This window comes from Aulonocara stuartgranti (genome assembly GCF_965226115.1).
Source record: "Aulonocara stuartgranti genome assembly, chromosome: 20".
Classification (NCBI taxonomy): domain Eukaryota; kingdom Metazoa; phylum Chordata; class Actinopteri; order Cichliformes; family Cichlidae; genus Aulonocara; species Aulonocara stuartgranti.
The window spans coordinates 24,843,191-24,860,245 of NC_138956.1; the positions used below are offsets into that span (position 1 = coordinate 24,843,191).

General features: G+C 43.3%; 1 protein-coding gene across 1 annotated transcript in view; it reads right to left on the minus strand.

Annotated features, from left to right (window-relative positions):
• Positions 1–16,242, minus strand: part of plxnd1 (plexin D1) — a 73,489-nt gene extending 57,247 nt beyond the window's left edge. The window contains exons 1-4 of the mRNA XM_082518095.1: positions 14,837–16,242; positions 12,975–13,151; positions 5,977–6,108; positions 4,698–4,798 (exon numbers count right to left, since the gene is read on the minus strand). Of these exons, the coding sequence (XP_082374221.1) occupies positions 4,698–4,798; positions 5,977–6,108; positions 12,975–13,151; positions 14,837–16,048 (1,622 nt within the window). The 5' untranslated portion in view covers positions 16,049–16,242. The remainder of the gene's footprint in view (positions 1–4,697; positions 4,799–5,976; positions 6,109–12,974; positions 13,152–14,836) is intronic.
• Between the last annotated feature and the right edge of the window lie 813 nt (positions 16,243–17,055).

Genomic DNA, 17,055 nt, shown 5'->3' on the forward strand with positions numbered 1-17,055 from the left:
CTATGAACTCCTATGTATACCAACATATTATAGAGTCAAAAGTGAGGCCACCTGTTTGACAGCTAAAAGTTGGCCCAAATTAGGTCACGCAACAGCACAATGATCCCGAGCACAGCAGCGAATCTACAGCAGAACGGCTGACAAAGCAAAGAATCAAGGTGTTGCAATGGCTCTGTCAAAATCCAGACCTTATGAAAGCTGTGCACTGATGAACCTCAAGGGTGAACCACAGCACAGAGACGGCTCTCCTAAAGGTTTTAAATGATCTTAGATGTAACTGGGACTCCCAAAAGCTCTCAGTCCTGGTGCTACTGGATCTAAGCGCAGCCTTTGATACAGTAGACCACGCTATTCTTTTAAACAGACTGAAACACATGGTGGGCCTCTCTGGTGCTGTACACAGCTGGTTCACTTCCTATCTCTCTGACAGAACTTTTATGGTGAGTATGGATACATGCTCCTCTAAGATCCATAAAATGACATGTGGTGTGCCTCAAGGGTCGGTTCTAGGCCCTGTACTTTTTAATTTGTATATGCTCCCTCTCGGCGGTGTCATCAGGAGGCATGGAGTGAACTTCCACAGTTACGCTGATGACACGCAGCTGTACATCTCCGTGTCTCCTGATGACACCAGACAAATGGATGCCCTCTTTAACTGTATCTTGGATATAAGATCTTGGATGGCAGAAAACTTTTTACAACTTAACCAGGACAAAACTGAAGTTTTAATTGTCGGTCCTGAGGCTCAGAGAGAGAAACTCTTGTCTAAATTAGAGGCATTTTCACTATGTCCTTCGCTACAAGTGAAAAACCTGGGTGTTATTTTTGACTCTGAGCTTGGTTTTATCCCACATATTAAACATGTAACTAAAATTGGATTTTATCATCTAAAAAATATAGCCAGAGTCCGCCCTATTCTCTCTCGGGCCAACACGGAGATGCTGATGCATGCTTTTATTACCAGTCGCATTGATTACTGTAATGCCCTGCTCTCTGGTCTTCCTAAGAAGAATATTTCAACTTTACAACTCTTGCAAAACTCGGCAGCTCGTGTGCTGACGAAGACCAGAGGGCGGGCCCACATTACACCGGTTTTAGAATCGCTGCACTGGCTCCCCGTGTGTTTCAGGATCGATTTTAAAGTTCTTTTATTGGTTTTTAAATGTCTTAATGGTCTTGGGCCTTCCTATCTCTCAGATCTGCTTTTACCATACGAACCCTCGCGGACCCTGAGGTCCTCTGGTACTGGCCTTTTGATTGTCCCTAAAGTCAGGACACATACTCACGGAGAGGCAGCGTTTCAGTGGTATGGTCCTCGTCTGTGGAACAGCCTGCCGGAGGAGCTCAGGGCCGCAGGGAACGTACATGTTTTCAAGAACAGGCTCAAGACCCACCTTTTTAATTTAGCTTTTACTTAGCGTTTATTTATTTTATGCTTATTTATTCTATCCTGTTATTCTATTATTAATTTAGGATTTACCTAATATTTGTTTGATTTTATTCTTATTCATTTTTTAATCTTCTTATTCTATTTATATTTATATTGTATCCTGTTCTTATTTATTTTATCATTTTACCCTATATATATTGTATTGCGTCATATCTCCAGTGTTTCCTCGGAGGGCGCTCTCTGCACCGGGGCTGTTATTGACCGTGGCTGCTGGGTCTCTGGGGTCCTCTCAGCCTGGCTGGGGGGCTCCTTTGCCTCCCTCCTGCTGTGTGCCCAGCCTGGAGGCTGCGGTCTGTGACCGGCTCCCGGTGCAGACGGCTCCCTGTTATAGTGTTTCCTCACTTGGCTCATGCGAGCCCAGCCCAATTTTTACTCTTTAAGTGTGCGCGTGTGTGTATGTGTGTGTGGGTGGGGGGATATATGTGTATTGAGAGTGTGGGGAGTGAGTTGGAGGGTGGGGTGGGCTGCTTTTAACTATGTAAAGCACTTTGTGCTACATTTTCTCTGTATGAAAAGTGCTTTATAAATAAAGATTGATTGATTGATTGATTGAATGAACTGAAGCAACGATGTAAAGACGAGAAGGCCCAAATTGCTCCACAACAATGTGAGAGAGTGATTAAGTCACACCAAAAAGAATTACTTCCGGTATATTTAAGAGCATTTCATTTTTCACACACTGCTTCTGCATTTCTTTTAGTTTTTGTTAAATAAAAAGTGACGCTGTGTGACATATCCTGTGTTGCTCATTTGAGATTATATTTACCTGATTATGAGACCTATAAGACCGTATCTGTACCAATCTTTTATGGATTCATTTTTCTAAGCAAACTTGTACATCTTAGCTGATAACTTAGTTCTTCATCCTCTTCTCTGTCTAAGATCACATCTGGCATCTTCCTTGTTTATTTTATCCAGTAAACTCAAGATTGTATCTTTAAGTACTGAATAGCTCATAAATACCAGTTGGTATGAAATGAAGCATGCATCCAGGAAACGTACAGACTCGCAGTCTCAAGTGATCATCAGCAAAGCAGCATGTGAGCTGAAACAATTGGCTTCTAAAATACACCAAGTTGCTCAGATCGTATCTTTTTATTCTTTCTTAAAATGGATGCAAACAGTACATAACCTGCTAATTCAAACACCTACTTGATCAAGAGCAACAGTGAGAAGAAATTAATTCAAAGTACTTTTCTTTTCTCTAACAGTCTGGAAGACCAAATAAACATACAACAGGTACACACGCACGCACTCATCATCAGCCCCACTGCAGCCCGCTAACTTTAAAAGCTTTTCAAACAGCTCCTTAAAATAAACAGAGCCAACATATGCAGCTAAAATATGACCTGAGAAAACTCATCACCTCCTAAGTGTCTGAACGTCAGTGAGACTGTTAAACAGCAGGAGAACATATGAGCTTCTAAATGCACAAACAGACACAGACACATACAGGCAGACACACAAAAGTCGCTGTGAGATAAGCACATGCAGATAAGCATGATAATTTGTGAACAGCAAAGACTGCGTGTGATGCATAATTTGATTCAAATAAAGATATTTAAGTGCTTTCTTGTGACATGTGGTAGATTAGACCAGCACCAGCATGAAAAGAGTGATCAAGGACCGAGCTTTATCTCTGGTGGAGGAACTAGCTCTCTTCTTCAGACAACAATGGAGCATCCAACAAGCGAACAGATATGTTTTCATGCTCACTCTACACGCGGACGTGCAGAGAGACGTCAGCGCCATGCGTAAAATCGAGCAGGCACCCACAGAGACAGTGGTGGCTTCACAGATTGTGAGATCTTGACTCCCCCCACCATCCTCAGTGTCTGTAGTTGAATGAGACAGTGAGGTGATAGAGGAAACCATCCACCCCCACACATCAACCCCCTGATCCCCTGGGCTCTGGGGCCACAGCGCCAACCCAGCGGCCAGTACGACTGGCCAAACAGTGCATCAAAAACACGCACACACTCATGACATCAGCTCCCTGGTCTCCGTTAGCCAGACAGCGTCACACACTCTGACACTTACACACAGGCTTACACACTTTGACATTTCCTTGTCAAAAGAACCAGTGTGCGCTCTCCCTCCCACCACCATCATCACAATCAACGCTCCTTTGTAGAGAGATAGAGAAGAGGACAAGGGCACTGGGAGAGGAGAAGACAAGGACTAGAGGGAGGTTTAGAGAGGGATGGCTAAATTCTCAAAAGCTACTGGAAAATACGAGGGCAGGAAAAGGAAAAAAAAAACCCAAGCAGAAGACAGCGAGAATCACAAGGGTAAAAAAATGCAGCCAAGCGAGAAAGGGACTGGGATAAAGAGACGACAGATAGATAAATAAGGAGAGGAGACGGGGAGATGACAGTGAGACAGTCTGACCACATACACATAAACACATAACACTCATCAGTTCCACTCTTCCAGCTCTGAATGGCCCCTGGCAATGCAAGAGCCTCCAGAGCCGCGGCACAGCTCATCACAAAATTCACTATCTCGTCTGATCTGCTTTAATCACCAAGCAACTCGCACGCAGACAAACAACCGGCACACAAACACAGCTCGACACAACACATATTCTCCCTGGAAGCCAGTGAATGCACGGCCAGAGAGCCAGTCCTGACAGAACCACATTAATCACAGTGTACTCTCACTCGCTCACAGTTACACTTCAGCCAAGTCACTCCCTCCCCAAACAACTAAAGAACCAGGGGAGCGCTCCAAACAATGATGTTACTCTCGAGTCTGCGGCCTAATGAAAAGCAAATCAATTCTGCTCAATCCAACAACACTCTTCCAACCCCAAAACACACTCGGTTTCTGCCACTGCTCATTCAGCTGGGCGACATTTTGAAACTGAAAACGAAAATGATGAAAATAAGCAAACAAGCCTCAGTGGGTTTGATTCATGCAAATGCTTCAAGTAATAAAACGACCAACGATCGTTATTGCTCTGTGCCATCAGTCTATTCTGGAATCGATGCGCCTTTCATATAAACAGCTGACCTCTTTTTCAAAGCAGAGATTTTTGCTTTACGTCAAAAAGCATGTGGCATGTGTGTGCGCGAAACCGAGCGTCTGATAATTTGATTGAATTATGCTTAACTGGCACCAAAGGAGAGGCTGGGAGGGTCAGACAAACAAGTCTGAGGATGACAGTTAAAGAAACAGAAGGAGAGACTGCGTCTTTGTGCGTTTGTGTGCGTACGTGCATGTGTGTACGTGCTGTGGTTCTTACCTATTCTCCAGTGTGCACCAACCACAATGGGCGTCACCTGCTCCCAAACAGTCACTGCAGCTCTTCCACTGATCACAATCTGCCACTTTTACTCTCAGCATCTGCACATCAATGCACAGAAGCAAACATGAGCACACAATCATCTTCAAGGGCGGCCAAAAAGTGGAAAACAAGTGATTTTGTTACCAAGATGCTGACGGCTGTTAAGAGAACTTAAGAATGATCCTCCTCAAGAATTTTGATAATCTGCTACAGTGTAAGAGTATCACTGCAATTTCGAGTCTCTAGGATTTAAACTACCACCCAGACGAAATGAATATAATATAATAAGCCCACAATGAAAACCAGCTTACAGGCTCACACATAACTTTTGCATGTCATCATTCAACACTTATTGACAGCAGAAAGAAATGAATAAATGTCATGAAATTTTTCAGTAAACACATCATGACATCTAAAGTGTTTATTAATGTATAATAACTGCAGACAGTCTTTCCTGAATAACTCCTACAAAGACATTTGATCTTGTCGTTTTCCAAATGCAGATATATTTCACCGACATCCGCTTACAATGAAGCAGATAAAAAAATCTCAGATAATGTAATTACACATTTGTAAACTCCTACGTGCAGTGTACATCTCCTTAAGTTTCTTAAGGCTAACAACCACCTTTTTTTCTTCTTTTTTTGCTGCTTTGTCTATTTGCAGTGCAAACAAATACGAATACGCTGTAGGTAAACACAGATAGGCAGTTTGAACCTAGGAAGTGAATGCCGGTCTCAGAATGTAAATCCGTTTAAAGGTTACAGCTAAAATAAATGCCAGCCAATAATAGTGCCAAATTTAATTTAAATCTTAACAATGTCACGGCAAATGTTACCTAAAAAATGTCATGCAGCAGTTTTGTCAGAGTCTAAAAAGGAGCTGTAGCATATTTTCTGTGTGCACGTTAAACTTTGTTTCTGTGACAGGAAGCACAGAGATTTAATAGCAGCACAGACAGCTAACAAACTGATGCACTGTCACTGTGCAGAAACCATAAAGGCCAGAGGTGCAGCCATATCCCGCCCTAAGCCCAACTGTTATCAAACAAATTGGCTTTGAAATGCAGGTCTGAAAGCTTAATGTAGGTCTGCATGCATGTCTGCCTTAACCACAAATATGGTAGTGTTCTGTTAAGTGAACTTAAGGAGGATGTACATGACGTGACATTCATGAGGTCTCATTGTGGTTATCATGGTCGCGCTACGTGCTGATATGCCAGCGGGTATAACCTTACATGATGAGAGGTCATGACATAAAGAAAGTTGCTGTCGTTGGGATCGAAGGTCATGATGTGGTGTACTGCTTCGTTGGCTCGCAGCTTCAGCATCCACTGATTGGCTGTGGTCATGTTCGGTAGCAGAGTCAGCTGTGAAAAAGAGAGACGCACATGTTGAATTGCAGAGTTGGAACCACATGCAAAGTGGTGCAATTAAAAAAAAAAAAAAAAAAAGACGTTGAGCGCCAATTTCTTGGTTCACATTCATGCAGAAGAGTTTCTCATATGTTCACAACTGCTCAGTGCAACCACATTACTTTTCAGTTGATTGAGCAGATCGAGTCATTTGCTCAGCAATACCACAGAAGAAGCAGGTTTTTTCCCACGTCTGTGTTTGGCAAGAGATACACAAACAAAACTTTTACATCGTGATCACTCCTTGGAGACTACGCCCACCTGTAGCAAGCACCGAGATGTACAGACAACCTTGATTGTGTGATTTTTATTGCACCATATTTTTGGTGTCTTATTGTTTGTGTAATGTCAGATGATTTGGCAGTCTACAATTTTTGTCTGCCAGCGGTCCAACTGAAAATATGAAATCTAAATCAGCAGCTGGTGCAGTAAAATAAGCAGCCACAATGACTGTCTATTGTTAGATGGTAAGTTTACTGTGGTAAAAAGGGAGGACACTGGAACTCTGGACTTTTTGTGTGGTGATTCGTATCTTTAAAATGTGTTTCCAGAAGCCATACTTGTATACAATATCAAATAATATAATATGTAAATGTAAAATAATGTTTATATGGGAAACTGTGACGCTCACAGGACACAGATATTAACCGTAACTGACACCCATGTTCATTTCTGTGTGCAGATAAATTCAACACAGATGAAGAGTCAGTGAGCAGCGCTGGAGGTGAAGAGTGACATGAAGGCACTACATGCAATTAAACTAGTTTAAGTTCAGGAATCATAGCTTGCTGGTAGTTCAGCTACATTCATTGGTGTATAGTCTTTCAAAAACACTATACAGCGGTAAAACTTTGGACCGCTGCTTCTCCACAATAATCAAACCCTTTTGGCTAGTCAAATGATCCAAAGTGGTTTACAGCGTAAATAAATTCTGCCTGGATGGATGGTTGTTTTTTAAGGCAAGTATTAAGTTGACCTACAGCTTCCTGGAATACTTGGCTATGACATTTTATGTTTTGAATATAAGTTTGTAAAACTAACCTTCACTATACTATACATAATCAAAGATCCTGCCAGACTCAGTGCCCCACCTGGATTTTGGTTTCTGCTACAAAAACCTTTTTTGTCATGTTTGACCTGTGAATAAGTGGACAGTTTTTACTCTACCCTTACTTATCCTGAACTTATCCTTTTATACTTTTTGTAATAAAATGTGGTATCACATGCCCAGTGCCAGTTTCTTTCTTATAATGTAGTCTGAGCTAATTGGCCAAATTAGATTTTTTCCTAAGGTAGATTTAGTGTAGTTCAACTTCTTCATGCTTTTAAGGTAGCTCCCCCAATACGACCAGTGAGTCACGTAAGGGAATAAACCTGGGACAGTTTGTTTAAACCTACAATGAATGGATGAATGAACAAGGGTACATTGTATTTGAGTGGGATTGGAAGTTGAGACACGGCAGGGCCAAAACATAGTGACATAGTGGATGAGGAAGTGGGTGAGTGGGAGGATGAGATTCAGATTGGCTACATCTGGGTCAGGACTAAATGAGAGACCCATATAGCAGGCTATAATATTTAATCAGAACTGAATTAAGTATCGAACTGTGCCTCAAAATCTTTTCACCCATGACTAGAATGGGCATAGTGAAGCCCGCTGCAGTAATAAGAAGAAAGTACACCTTCTATTATTTCTAAGGTTTTTATATTGGGACAAAAAAAATATCCTGTCCTTGGTAGCTTAAAAAAAAATCTTACCTTACCTCAGGTGTAAAATAACAAACAGATTCTGTGGTTTTATTATTTATTTAAAAAACGAAACGAAAAGTTGCAGAGTGTGAAAATGAAGCACACCCCACGATTCTGTAGCTTGTAGACAAACGTTTAGGAGGTATAACTGAAAAAAAATTGTTTCTGTATGACTTTATCGGGCTGTCACATCATTGTGGAGGAATCTGACCCATTTTTCTTTTGCTCATATACACACAGCTTTTTTGAGGTCCCCCCACAGTGTTTCAGTCAAGCTGAGATCTGCACTTTTTCTTGCCCATTGCAACATCTTGATTCTTTTCTTTTTTACCATTCTGTTGTACATCTTATCTATTGTTCTGATTTTATCTGTTTTGATTTTATATACTGTTTTGTTTGTTTGTTAATTAGTTTGTTTGTTTGCTTGTTTTAATCAATTTTAAATCATGCTTTTTATTTGTTTTTGTTTCTAATGTCTCTGTAAAGCACTTTGAATCACCTTGTTGTTGAATTGTGCTATACAAATAAACTTGCCTTGCCTTGCCTTGCCTTACATTTGCTGTCATGTTAGGGATCACTGTCCTGTTGCATGAACCAGTTTGGGCCAAGCTCTGGCTGTTGGACAGATGGCCTCACATTTAACTCCAGAATATTTTGATATAAAAAGGACTTCATGGTTTACTCAAGATGCCCAAGTCCTGTGGTTGCAAAACACATCATCACCGCCACAACTGGTATGAGGTGTTTGTGCTGATATGCTGTTTAGGTTTCTCCAAACATGGCACTGTTCATTATGGCCAAACATGTCCATTCTGGTCCCCAAAGGGCATTGTTCAGCAAGTCTTGTTGCTGAACGCCCCTCTTCTGTGGAACCAGCTTCCAGTTTGGATTCGGGAGACAGACACTATCTCTACTTTTAAGATTAGGCTTAAAACTTTCCTTTTTTCTAAAGCATATAGTTAGGGCTGGACCAGGTGACCCTGAATCCTCCCTTTGTTATGCTGCAATAGATGTAGGCTGCCGGGGGATTCCCATGATGCATTGAGTTTTTCCTTTCCAGTCACCTTTCTCACTCACTATGTATTAACAGACCTCTCTGCATTGAATCATATCTGTTATTAACCTCTGTCTCTCTTCCACAGCATGTCTTTATCCTGTCTTCCTTCTCTCACCCCAACCGGTCGCAGCAGATGGCCGCCCCTCCCTGAGCCTGGTTCTGCCGGAGGTTTCTTCCTGTTAAAAGGGAGTTTTTCCTTCCCACTGTCGCCAAAGTGCTTGCTCATAGGGGGTCATATGATTGTTGGGTTTTTCTCTGTATCTATGAAGCGCCTTGAGGCGACTTTTGTTGTGATTTGGCGCTATATAAATAAAATTGAATTGAATTGAATTGAATTTGTTCAGATGTAATTTTTCAATACTAAACTGCCATGTTTTTTTTTTAGAGAGAGAATAGCCTTCTCTAGGCAATCCTTCCAAATAAGTCATACTTGTTCAGTGTTTTTCTAACTGTACCATCAAGAATTTTAACATATTAACGTATAGACCTGCAGATCTGAGATGTAGCATTTGAGTTCTTTTTTGCTACCTCTCTTAGCATTGAATGGGTAACATCCACTCCTGACAAGATTGGCAACTGTCTTGTGAATAATTGTTCTCACTCTAGACTGGATGGACTTGAACCAGTGGATTTCACATGAGCTTAGAACCTGTCCCAGATAGCTGGGCACATTGCTGATGTCTTTCCTCCTTGGCATTATGTTAACACATACCTGAGATCCCAGTTCTGAGATCCCTTCCCAGACGCCTTAACGCCCACTCACATCCTGGGCCATCTGACCTCAGGAATTCGCATGATAAGGTGGGGCCAGGTTTCACAATGAACTCACCCGAAACTCTGGCTGATTGGGACCCACGCCCAGTTTCCCACCTTGGCTCAGGCGATTAGAGGATCATCAGGGGGTCCTTTTGTCCCTCTGTGGGGGTTTACTCCGACTAGGTTTATATCTGGGACTCTCCACCATTTGACCTTAGAACTGAAGAAGCTTCTCGGATGAGAGGTGAAACGTCTTCAAGCAACTTAAAGAAGTCCAGACGCTTTTCTTTGCAAGCTCCTTTGACAAGCTGCTTTTTTTTTTTTGCCACGACTGTATCTCAATTACTCAGTAGGAGGTTATATGAGGGGTGATTGGACTGGTGCTTGGGTGCTTAGAATGCTGTAGCTGTTACTGTGCTGCATATGTTATCAAGAAAAAATATCCAGACAAAGATTAAATTAATTTTTGTCTGAGCTGCCTCACTCCTTCCCTTTTAAAAGGCCAACATGACAGATTAAATTCTTTTGTCTGGATACTTTCCCTCCCCCAAAGCTAACGTGGATACACAAGAGAGTAACCAAAACTCTCAGTCTTAATTAAATTCATGCATGTATGTATAAGCAATGACTGCCAGATTTAGTAAAGTGATTTTAGTTCCTGCCTTTTACTTCAAATATTTTTCATGTTTCCACCTTCACAAATACATTTCAGGTGCTCTTTGTTCAAGCAGTGTGCCTAATCTCGTTCCACTGAGCAGTGATTTATCTGCACACTGACCGTCCTGCAGGTCAAGATCATAAAGCACGTACGCACAAACATATGCACACACAGACACACACACACACAAAGCTGTGCAGAAAAACAAACTGTGCTGAGTGAGACTTCCTGTCACGCCGACAGTGAAAACTCTTATTTCTGCGATTTGTCGGGCCTCCCTTCAATGGAGAGATCCTGGCATCCTGAGGAAGTGGCAAACTGATCAGCATCTGGTGACAAGCACGGGTTGTATCACTTCTCCATCCACTGAACACAACAAAACACTGTCATGTGCACAGGAGCACACATTTATATAGGACAAAACCATTACCACCCACTTAGACGTGCTGGTTAATGTTAAACCAGCGCAGACAGGAGCTAAGTAAACCATTGGCTTAACCTGTGATGAAAGGCATTATCTCAACCTGCAAGAATCACTGTCAGGTTTTTTTTTATAACACCACCTACCCATCTGCTCGCACAAGCTCGCCTGCTTTTTAGTGATAGTAAGCAGCTGTGCTATGTCCTCACCTCACACCCCAGTGACTACAAACACATAAGCAGAGTGACACAGCGAGGAGTAAGTAAACAGCAGCCCACACACCTGGACAGGGAGCACAATAGGTGCAGAGAGGAGGAGACGTGAAGAGAGCTGTGGCACAGTGAGCCACCAGGTCAGCCAACAAAACACCTGCTGTACTGGCAGGTCGCTCTGACTCTATTCTCCGTCTATCTTCATGCAGATGAAAGACCCTATTCAACCAAGAAGTGCTCAGCTGCTGTGCACTCATTCTTTCTCTCTCTGTCTCTGTCTGTGCACGTGTGTCTCTCTGTGTGTGTTTGAATGTGTACCTGGGTGTAAAGGAGAGAGAATAAAGATTGATAGAGGTGGGGCAGGAGCGACAGAAAGAAGAAAGAGAAAGAGATAAAGTCTGTTTGTTTGGAAAATGAATCAAAGGGCCTTTTATATTTGAGATGGAGTAAAAGAGGAGCTGAGAAAGAGGGGATGGCGAAGCGATGAACTGAGAAGTGGAGGGGTGGACCCACTGAGGGAGTAAAATTGGAGCGAGAGGGAGCGAGATAAAAAAAGCGGACACTGCGAGAAGCAGAAAATGGAAGTCAGCTGTAATGGGGAGGGAGAGACTTCATTAAAAAATGCATGTAATTACAAATTACTTCACTGAGGGCTCTCTCAAAGACAGTAAAAGAGGCCTAACTTAATCTCAACCACTGTTCCCCTGTGTTTAGTCTGAGCCAAACTCACAGTCAGAATCACATTACACACACTAACAGCACCATTAACCTCTGTAACAGCTCTATCCTGAGGGCACACACACTCACAGACACTACCACACACACACACACACACACACACACACACACAGATACATAGGCAAACAGTGAAAGACATAAAGATAAAAGCACAAAGCATGTTGTTTCCCAAGGTCACCAAAATACTGCACACCCTATACAACAAGGTCGACACACACACGTAACACGTAATCACAGGGTATGCATTCATCTGAGTAAACACATGGAATCACTATACCAGTCACATTGGCTTGCAGACAAAGTCAAACACCTAAAAACACAGTCAGACCTGCAATCTAGCAAACAGACGTACACAAACACGCTCATACACACCGCTGCTTACACCATGCCAACCAACGCGGCGCATCCGCTATAAACCATCCAAAAACCAATTACTGCGTGCTCAGCTGGGGCTAAAGCAGTGCCTTCATCTGGGGAGGAAAACAAGGAGTTCTTTTAGCAGGTCTAAACAAAACACCCGACAGCAGAATGGGTTTAATGTTGTGAAAGGTACTAGGCTAATGCAAAACCATAGGGTCAGAAAGCTTTCAGAGTCAGCTTGTGTTGTTTCCACAGACAGCTGAAGTGCAGCTAGTTGCATATGCAGGCAGATCCGCTGCTTAGGAAGCTCAGTCAGGGGTGACGAGGAATGTGGCTGAGACAAAATTAAGGAATGCTGGTAATTGGGCAGGAAAGGTTTTCACAAGCTGGACCTTCTGCAGATGTTTAATAGCTCAGACTGCACACCAACACATGTCGCAAATGAGTCATAAGCCGTCAACCGCTGTTAGACAGCTTTACTGTGATCTCACAGACAATAGTTTAAGAGACATTAAAACTCATGATTAGGACTACATAAGGTTCGGGATGGTTCATGGATCAGCGGAATGAGGGGGTTGGTTGGGTGGTGACAATGCAGGGAAAATCTACAAGTTAAAAGGAGGCATTTCTGCTTGCCCTGTGGTGGCTCGAAGTGTTTCATCACACACATAGGTTTGGTTTATTGTAAGAATCGGCAGCCACATCACAGCAGCACTACATACCTTGTAATGTTAGAGTTTTTCCAAGCTTCGGGGCTCAACTACATTAAAAATAATAACTCCATTCAGCGGTTGAGGTTAAGCTTGTTTAGAAAATTCTCAATCACAAGGACTGAGAGTGTATGCACGCTCATGTGCGTGTGAGACTCACCTTACGAAGTCGTCCATTACTGGTTCCCAGAAAAACCACGGTGTGGTTTTGCACGTTGTCCACAGAGACTGAACTGAGACCCGGGTATTCAAGCAGAGGAATGGCCCTAAGGGGTCTTTGTAATGCCAGTGGGTGCTGCAGGTGGGCTGCACCGCAGTCCAGCTGCTCGGGCTGCAACTAGAATACAAACAGAGTGAGAGAGAAAGATCAATTCTCATCAGCTTTCATATGGAAGCATGACATGAAGATTAGAAGAAGGAGAGAGCTGGGCACAAAAGGAGGCGTGTGGAAAGCAAGGGCTGATAGAAGCTATCACACTGGCGTTGCTCATTCTGCTAAATCACTTTTCAGACATCTCAGTGAATACTTGAAATGGGCTTATAAGGGTCTTCAACACTCGTAAGACTTTGCTTTTGTCAAATCCTCAGTGGGCAATGATAAAACATTAGTGCTGCGCTTGGATGAGCACCAGGATCTATTGGGAATTCTCTGAATATTTTAGAGCACACAAGAAAAAAAAAAAGAAATTAAGCACACTGGATATTTGTAGAGTCTTTTCCCACGGGCCCTTCTGCTCGAGGCATCGTCTCTCTTATCATAAATTGTGTCTGGCTTTCCCTCAGTGTTGGCCTTCAAACTGTCGACTACAAAAAAGATCACATTTCAACGGCCACGGCTATGTAAATGAGGAAAGACTAACTTTAGTCTATGAGTGGTAAGTGGGTTGTACTGCAGCAGGAGAAAAAACAAAGGGCACAAATCACTTTGAACTAAGCAGTTGTCCATCTCAAAAAGGGTTTGTGGGCGACCGGAGATGGTATTCAGAAAAACTGGTCACGAGAGGAGTGGCCCCGGGGCCACGGCAAACAAGGCAGTGCCAGCAAGGAGGGCAACTTTCTGACCTGACAGCACAGTGGTGGCGAGACAGTCTCCTTTGACCTCAACTCTGTCAGTCAAAACCACCACAATGAAAATCTGGAATTTCTCTGCATTCCTATGAAACTGTGGAAAGCTTTCATTGCTTGTTATTGTTAGGCACCATGAATCAGACAGCGCTTTTGCAATGCTAAAGTTTCCTTGAGGACACACGTATGAGTAGGAAGATTGTAATAAAATACACGTGATAATATTTGATCACGTGCTTGGAACAGAGGAGCTATTTATCGGTCAAACATTGGGCTAAATTTAGAGTTGAACTTCAGTCAGAAGCACACACTAAATAAAAATGTCTGGGGTTTTACTGGAAAACATAGTAAACTACTGACCCCTTACAATCCTCACATTTGGTAAAAGGGGAGAGTTGCTGGATATGAGATTAGTCTCACCCTTCCCACAACCCTCAGTGTGGCTCTAGAGGGTCTTTCCAGCTATCACCTCTACTCCTAACATGGGAGATCCTTTCTTTGAGTCAACAGTTTGAGGGTTAAAGAGGATAATTGTTCGTAAGCATAAATGGAAACTGTCAGAGAGTAGCAGCAGACGTGAGGGAGTAAATCTTATTGCAGCCTGAACAACTGTAATGGCCAAGAGGATTCATAAATCTCAAGCAGGTTTATTGGACGAGCACGTTTTGGCACCCAGTATAACGAAGAGAAAAGAAATAAAAACATATGAAATAATGATGCAGAAAATATCTCAGTGACGCTGACTTATTTTTTTTCCTCACTTTCATGTCAAGAAATGGATAAACTGATCTGTAAAATAAGTTTCGTTTTCAGCAAAGCTTATGCTAAGTTTTAGAGTGCGTTTTATTTGACAGAATGTATATATTTCATTAACATGGCAGCTTAAAATCAGATCAAAATAATTACATAAATTAAGTATTTTTATATTGCCTAATTAAATGTGTACAAAGCCCTTACCACAAGGTTTCCCTTCTGGATGCAGGCTGAACCGGAGCCCTGTATCACACTGTCCAGCACCTGAACGTCGCTGCTGGGAGAGTTTGAGCAGTTCCTGCGGCCTTGCCGTATCCCCTCCTCGATGTCTCCAAACTTGAAAGCGCAAAGTGCAGACTTTCTGTCTCCCTTAGAAAACACTCCAAACAAGTATGGCTCGGGGCTTTTCCCATCACCTGCGTGGATCTCCGTGGGGTACACGGACAACACCCGGTTGTAAAAGTTCCCGTTAAATCCACACTGTAAAGGCATCTGGATGTAGGATTCAGTGAGCTTCCTGCTCTCTGGCCCGGTGGATTTTCGGGGGTTCTCGGTGTCCAGGCATATCCTCGCGAGGATGCTGTTGGGCTGGCTCTCCTTGTGGCCCATTTTCGCATCATTATTGAAGGCAATATATGAGTAAGTCTTCTGGATGAACGCGTGTACGAAGCTTAGTTTATTTTTGGTTTTAACCTCTTGTTTGATCTTGAATACATTATCCTCGGAAGGGTTAATGTCATAGGTGAAAAGTCTGGATAAATCCTTGATGTTCAAGGAGCGGATGGCGATCTCCGGGGTGTTTTCAAAACGCAGATCTTCTTTGCTGTGGTTTTTGGGGAAAAACTGAGTTCCAGCCCCTGTGTATGTCGCCCCAACCAGAAGCCGGGTGTTTCCCCCGTGGCTTTTGAAGATGAGCCCCACGGTGGATGCGTTCGGGTGATTGGCAGCGATGTTCAGCATGCTGGGGAAAACAGTCTTCTCACCCTGGGGTGGGAACTCCACCGCTATTTCTGAAATATTATCCATTTTTCTGAGCTCACAGAAGCCTTGATACACAGATCCGCACGCAACCACGATCCCTTGCTCCCGGTCCAGTTTCAGGAGCTTGTTGTAATTGTCAGTGAGGGATTTGGGATGCTCGCAGGGAGCCTGGGGAAGCTGTGGCGCATGGCACAACAGGTTGTCCTCCACCGGTCCAGTCCTCTTCTCCACTTCAGCTGTCAAGGTCCCATTGAGCTGGTAAATTGTGTTAACGGTAGCCAGGTAGACTTTTCTGGACACTGGATCCACCACGAAGTTATTGGTCTGATTTGGAGACGCGAAAGCCTGTTGGATGTGCAGCGCGCTGGCACTCCGGCGCGTCTCCAAAGCCAGGACGCCGAGAAGCAGGACGGCTATCTCTATCGAAGGAGGCATTTTTCCTTCTGACCGGCTTCCGCGTGTTCTGTGCCGAGGGGTGCATTGAGCAAAGACAAAAATGTGTGTTTGTTCCTACTGCGACAACCCGAGAGGAAAGACTGTTTCCTGCTCAACGCCTAAACCCACAGTGACGCGATAAGCGAGTCGTGCTTCCTTTTCAGGCTGCCTCCTCTGTCCCTCTCTGCCTATCGTGCAGCTCAGCAGTCACTCTCCTGGGGCACACTGAGCCACACCGCCTGGGTGATATTTTAATCATCTTGACAGAATAGACAACAGGGAATAAATAGTTCCAACTGATTTGGTGTTGTGCATTTTCTGGACATCGCCGCACAAAGGACAAACTTATTTTGAGTCAGGTTTCAGCGCTGGTTATTTAAAAATATATACGTATATTTATTTATAAGCAAAGCATTCTTCGATTACAAATATTAGTAAAGATGGACTTTGCTGCGAGCATGGGGCGTTAACTCATTAACCCTGAAAAATGGCACTGCCTCCCTCTTAATGGAACGTCCCATCAAAGCGCTCTGTCAGCCCAGTCAGCTGTGATTGATCTTCGTTCGTTGATTAAATCCTGATTCCTTTCAATCACTCAGGTACAATAACTATTATTTAAGACATAATGTGAAGTCGTGCCATATGAAGTCATAATGATCATCTTCCTTTCAAGGTGAGCCACTTGATGAGTCTCCACCCGTGCGTGGTTCCGCTCATCTTGGGGTTAATGGCGGGTCACAAGCCCACCTCCTGTGCTTCCCGGTCCCTCGGCTCTCAGATTAGTTCTGCAGATCCGGAGGGTTTCGTTTTGGGCACATACGGCACGGTAAAGACCGTGAAAGTGCTACCAGATGGGCACATCAGCACACCTTTCCGGTTTTTGACATTCACATCTATCCAACACTGCTTTTGCACGTTTTACCTCATAAATATTCAAGCACAACACATGTGCCCCCACTCAAAAATGCACGAATATGGTTAGCATCCCCCCCCCCTTTTTTTTTTTT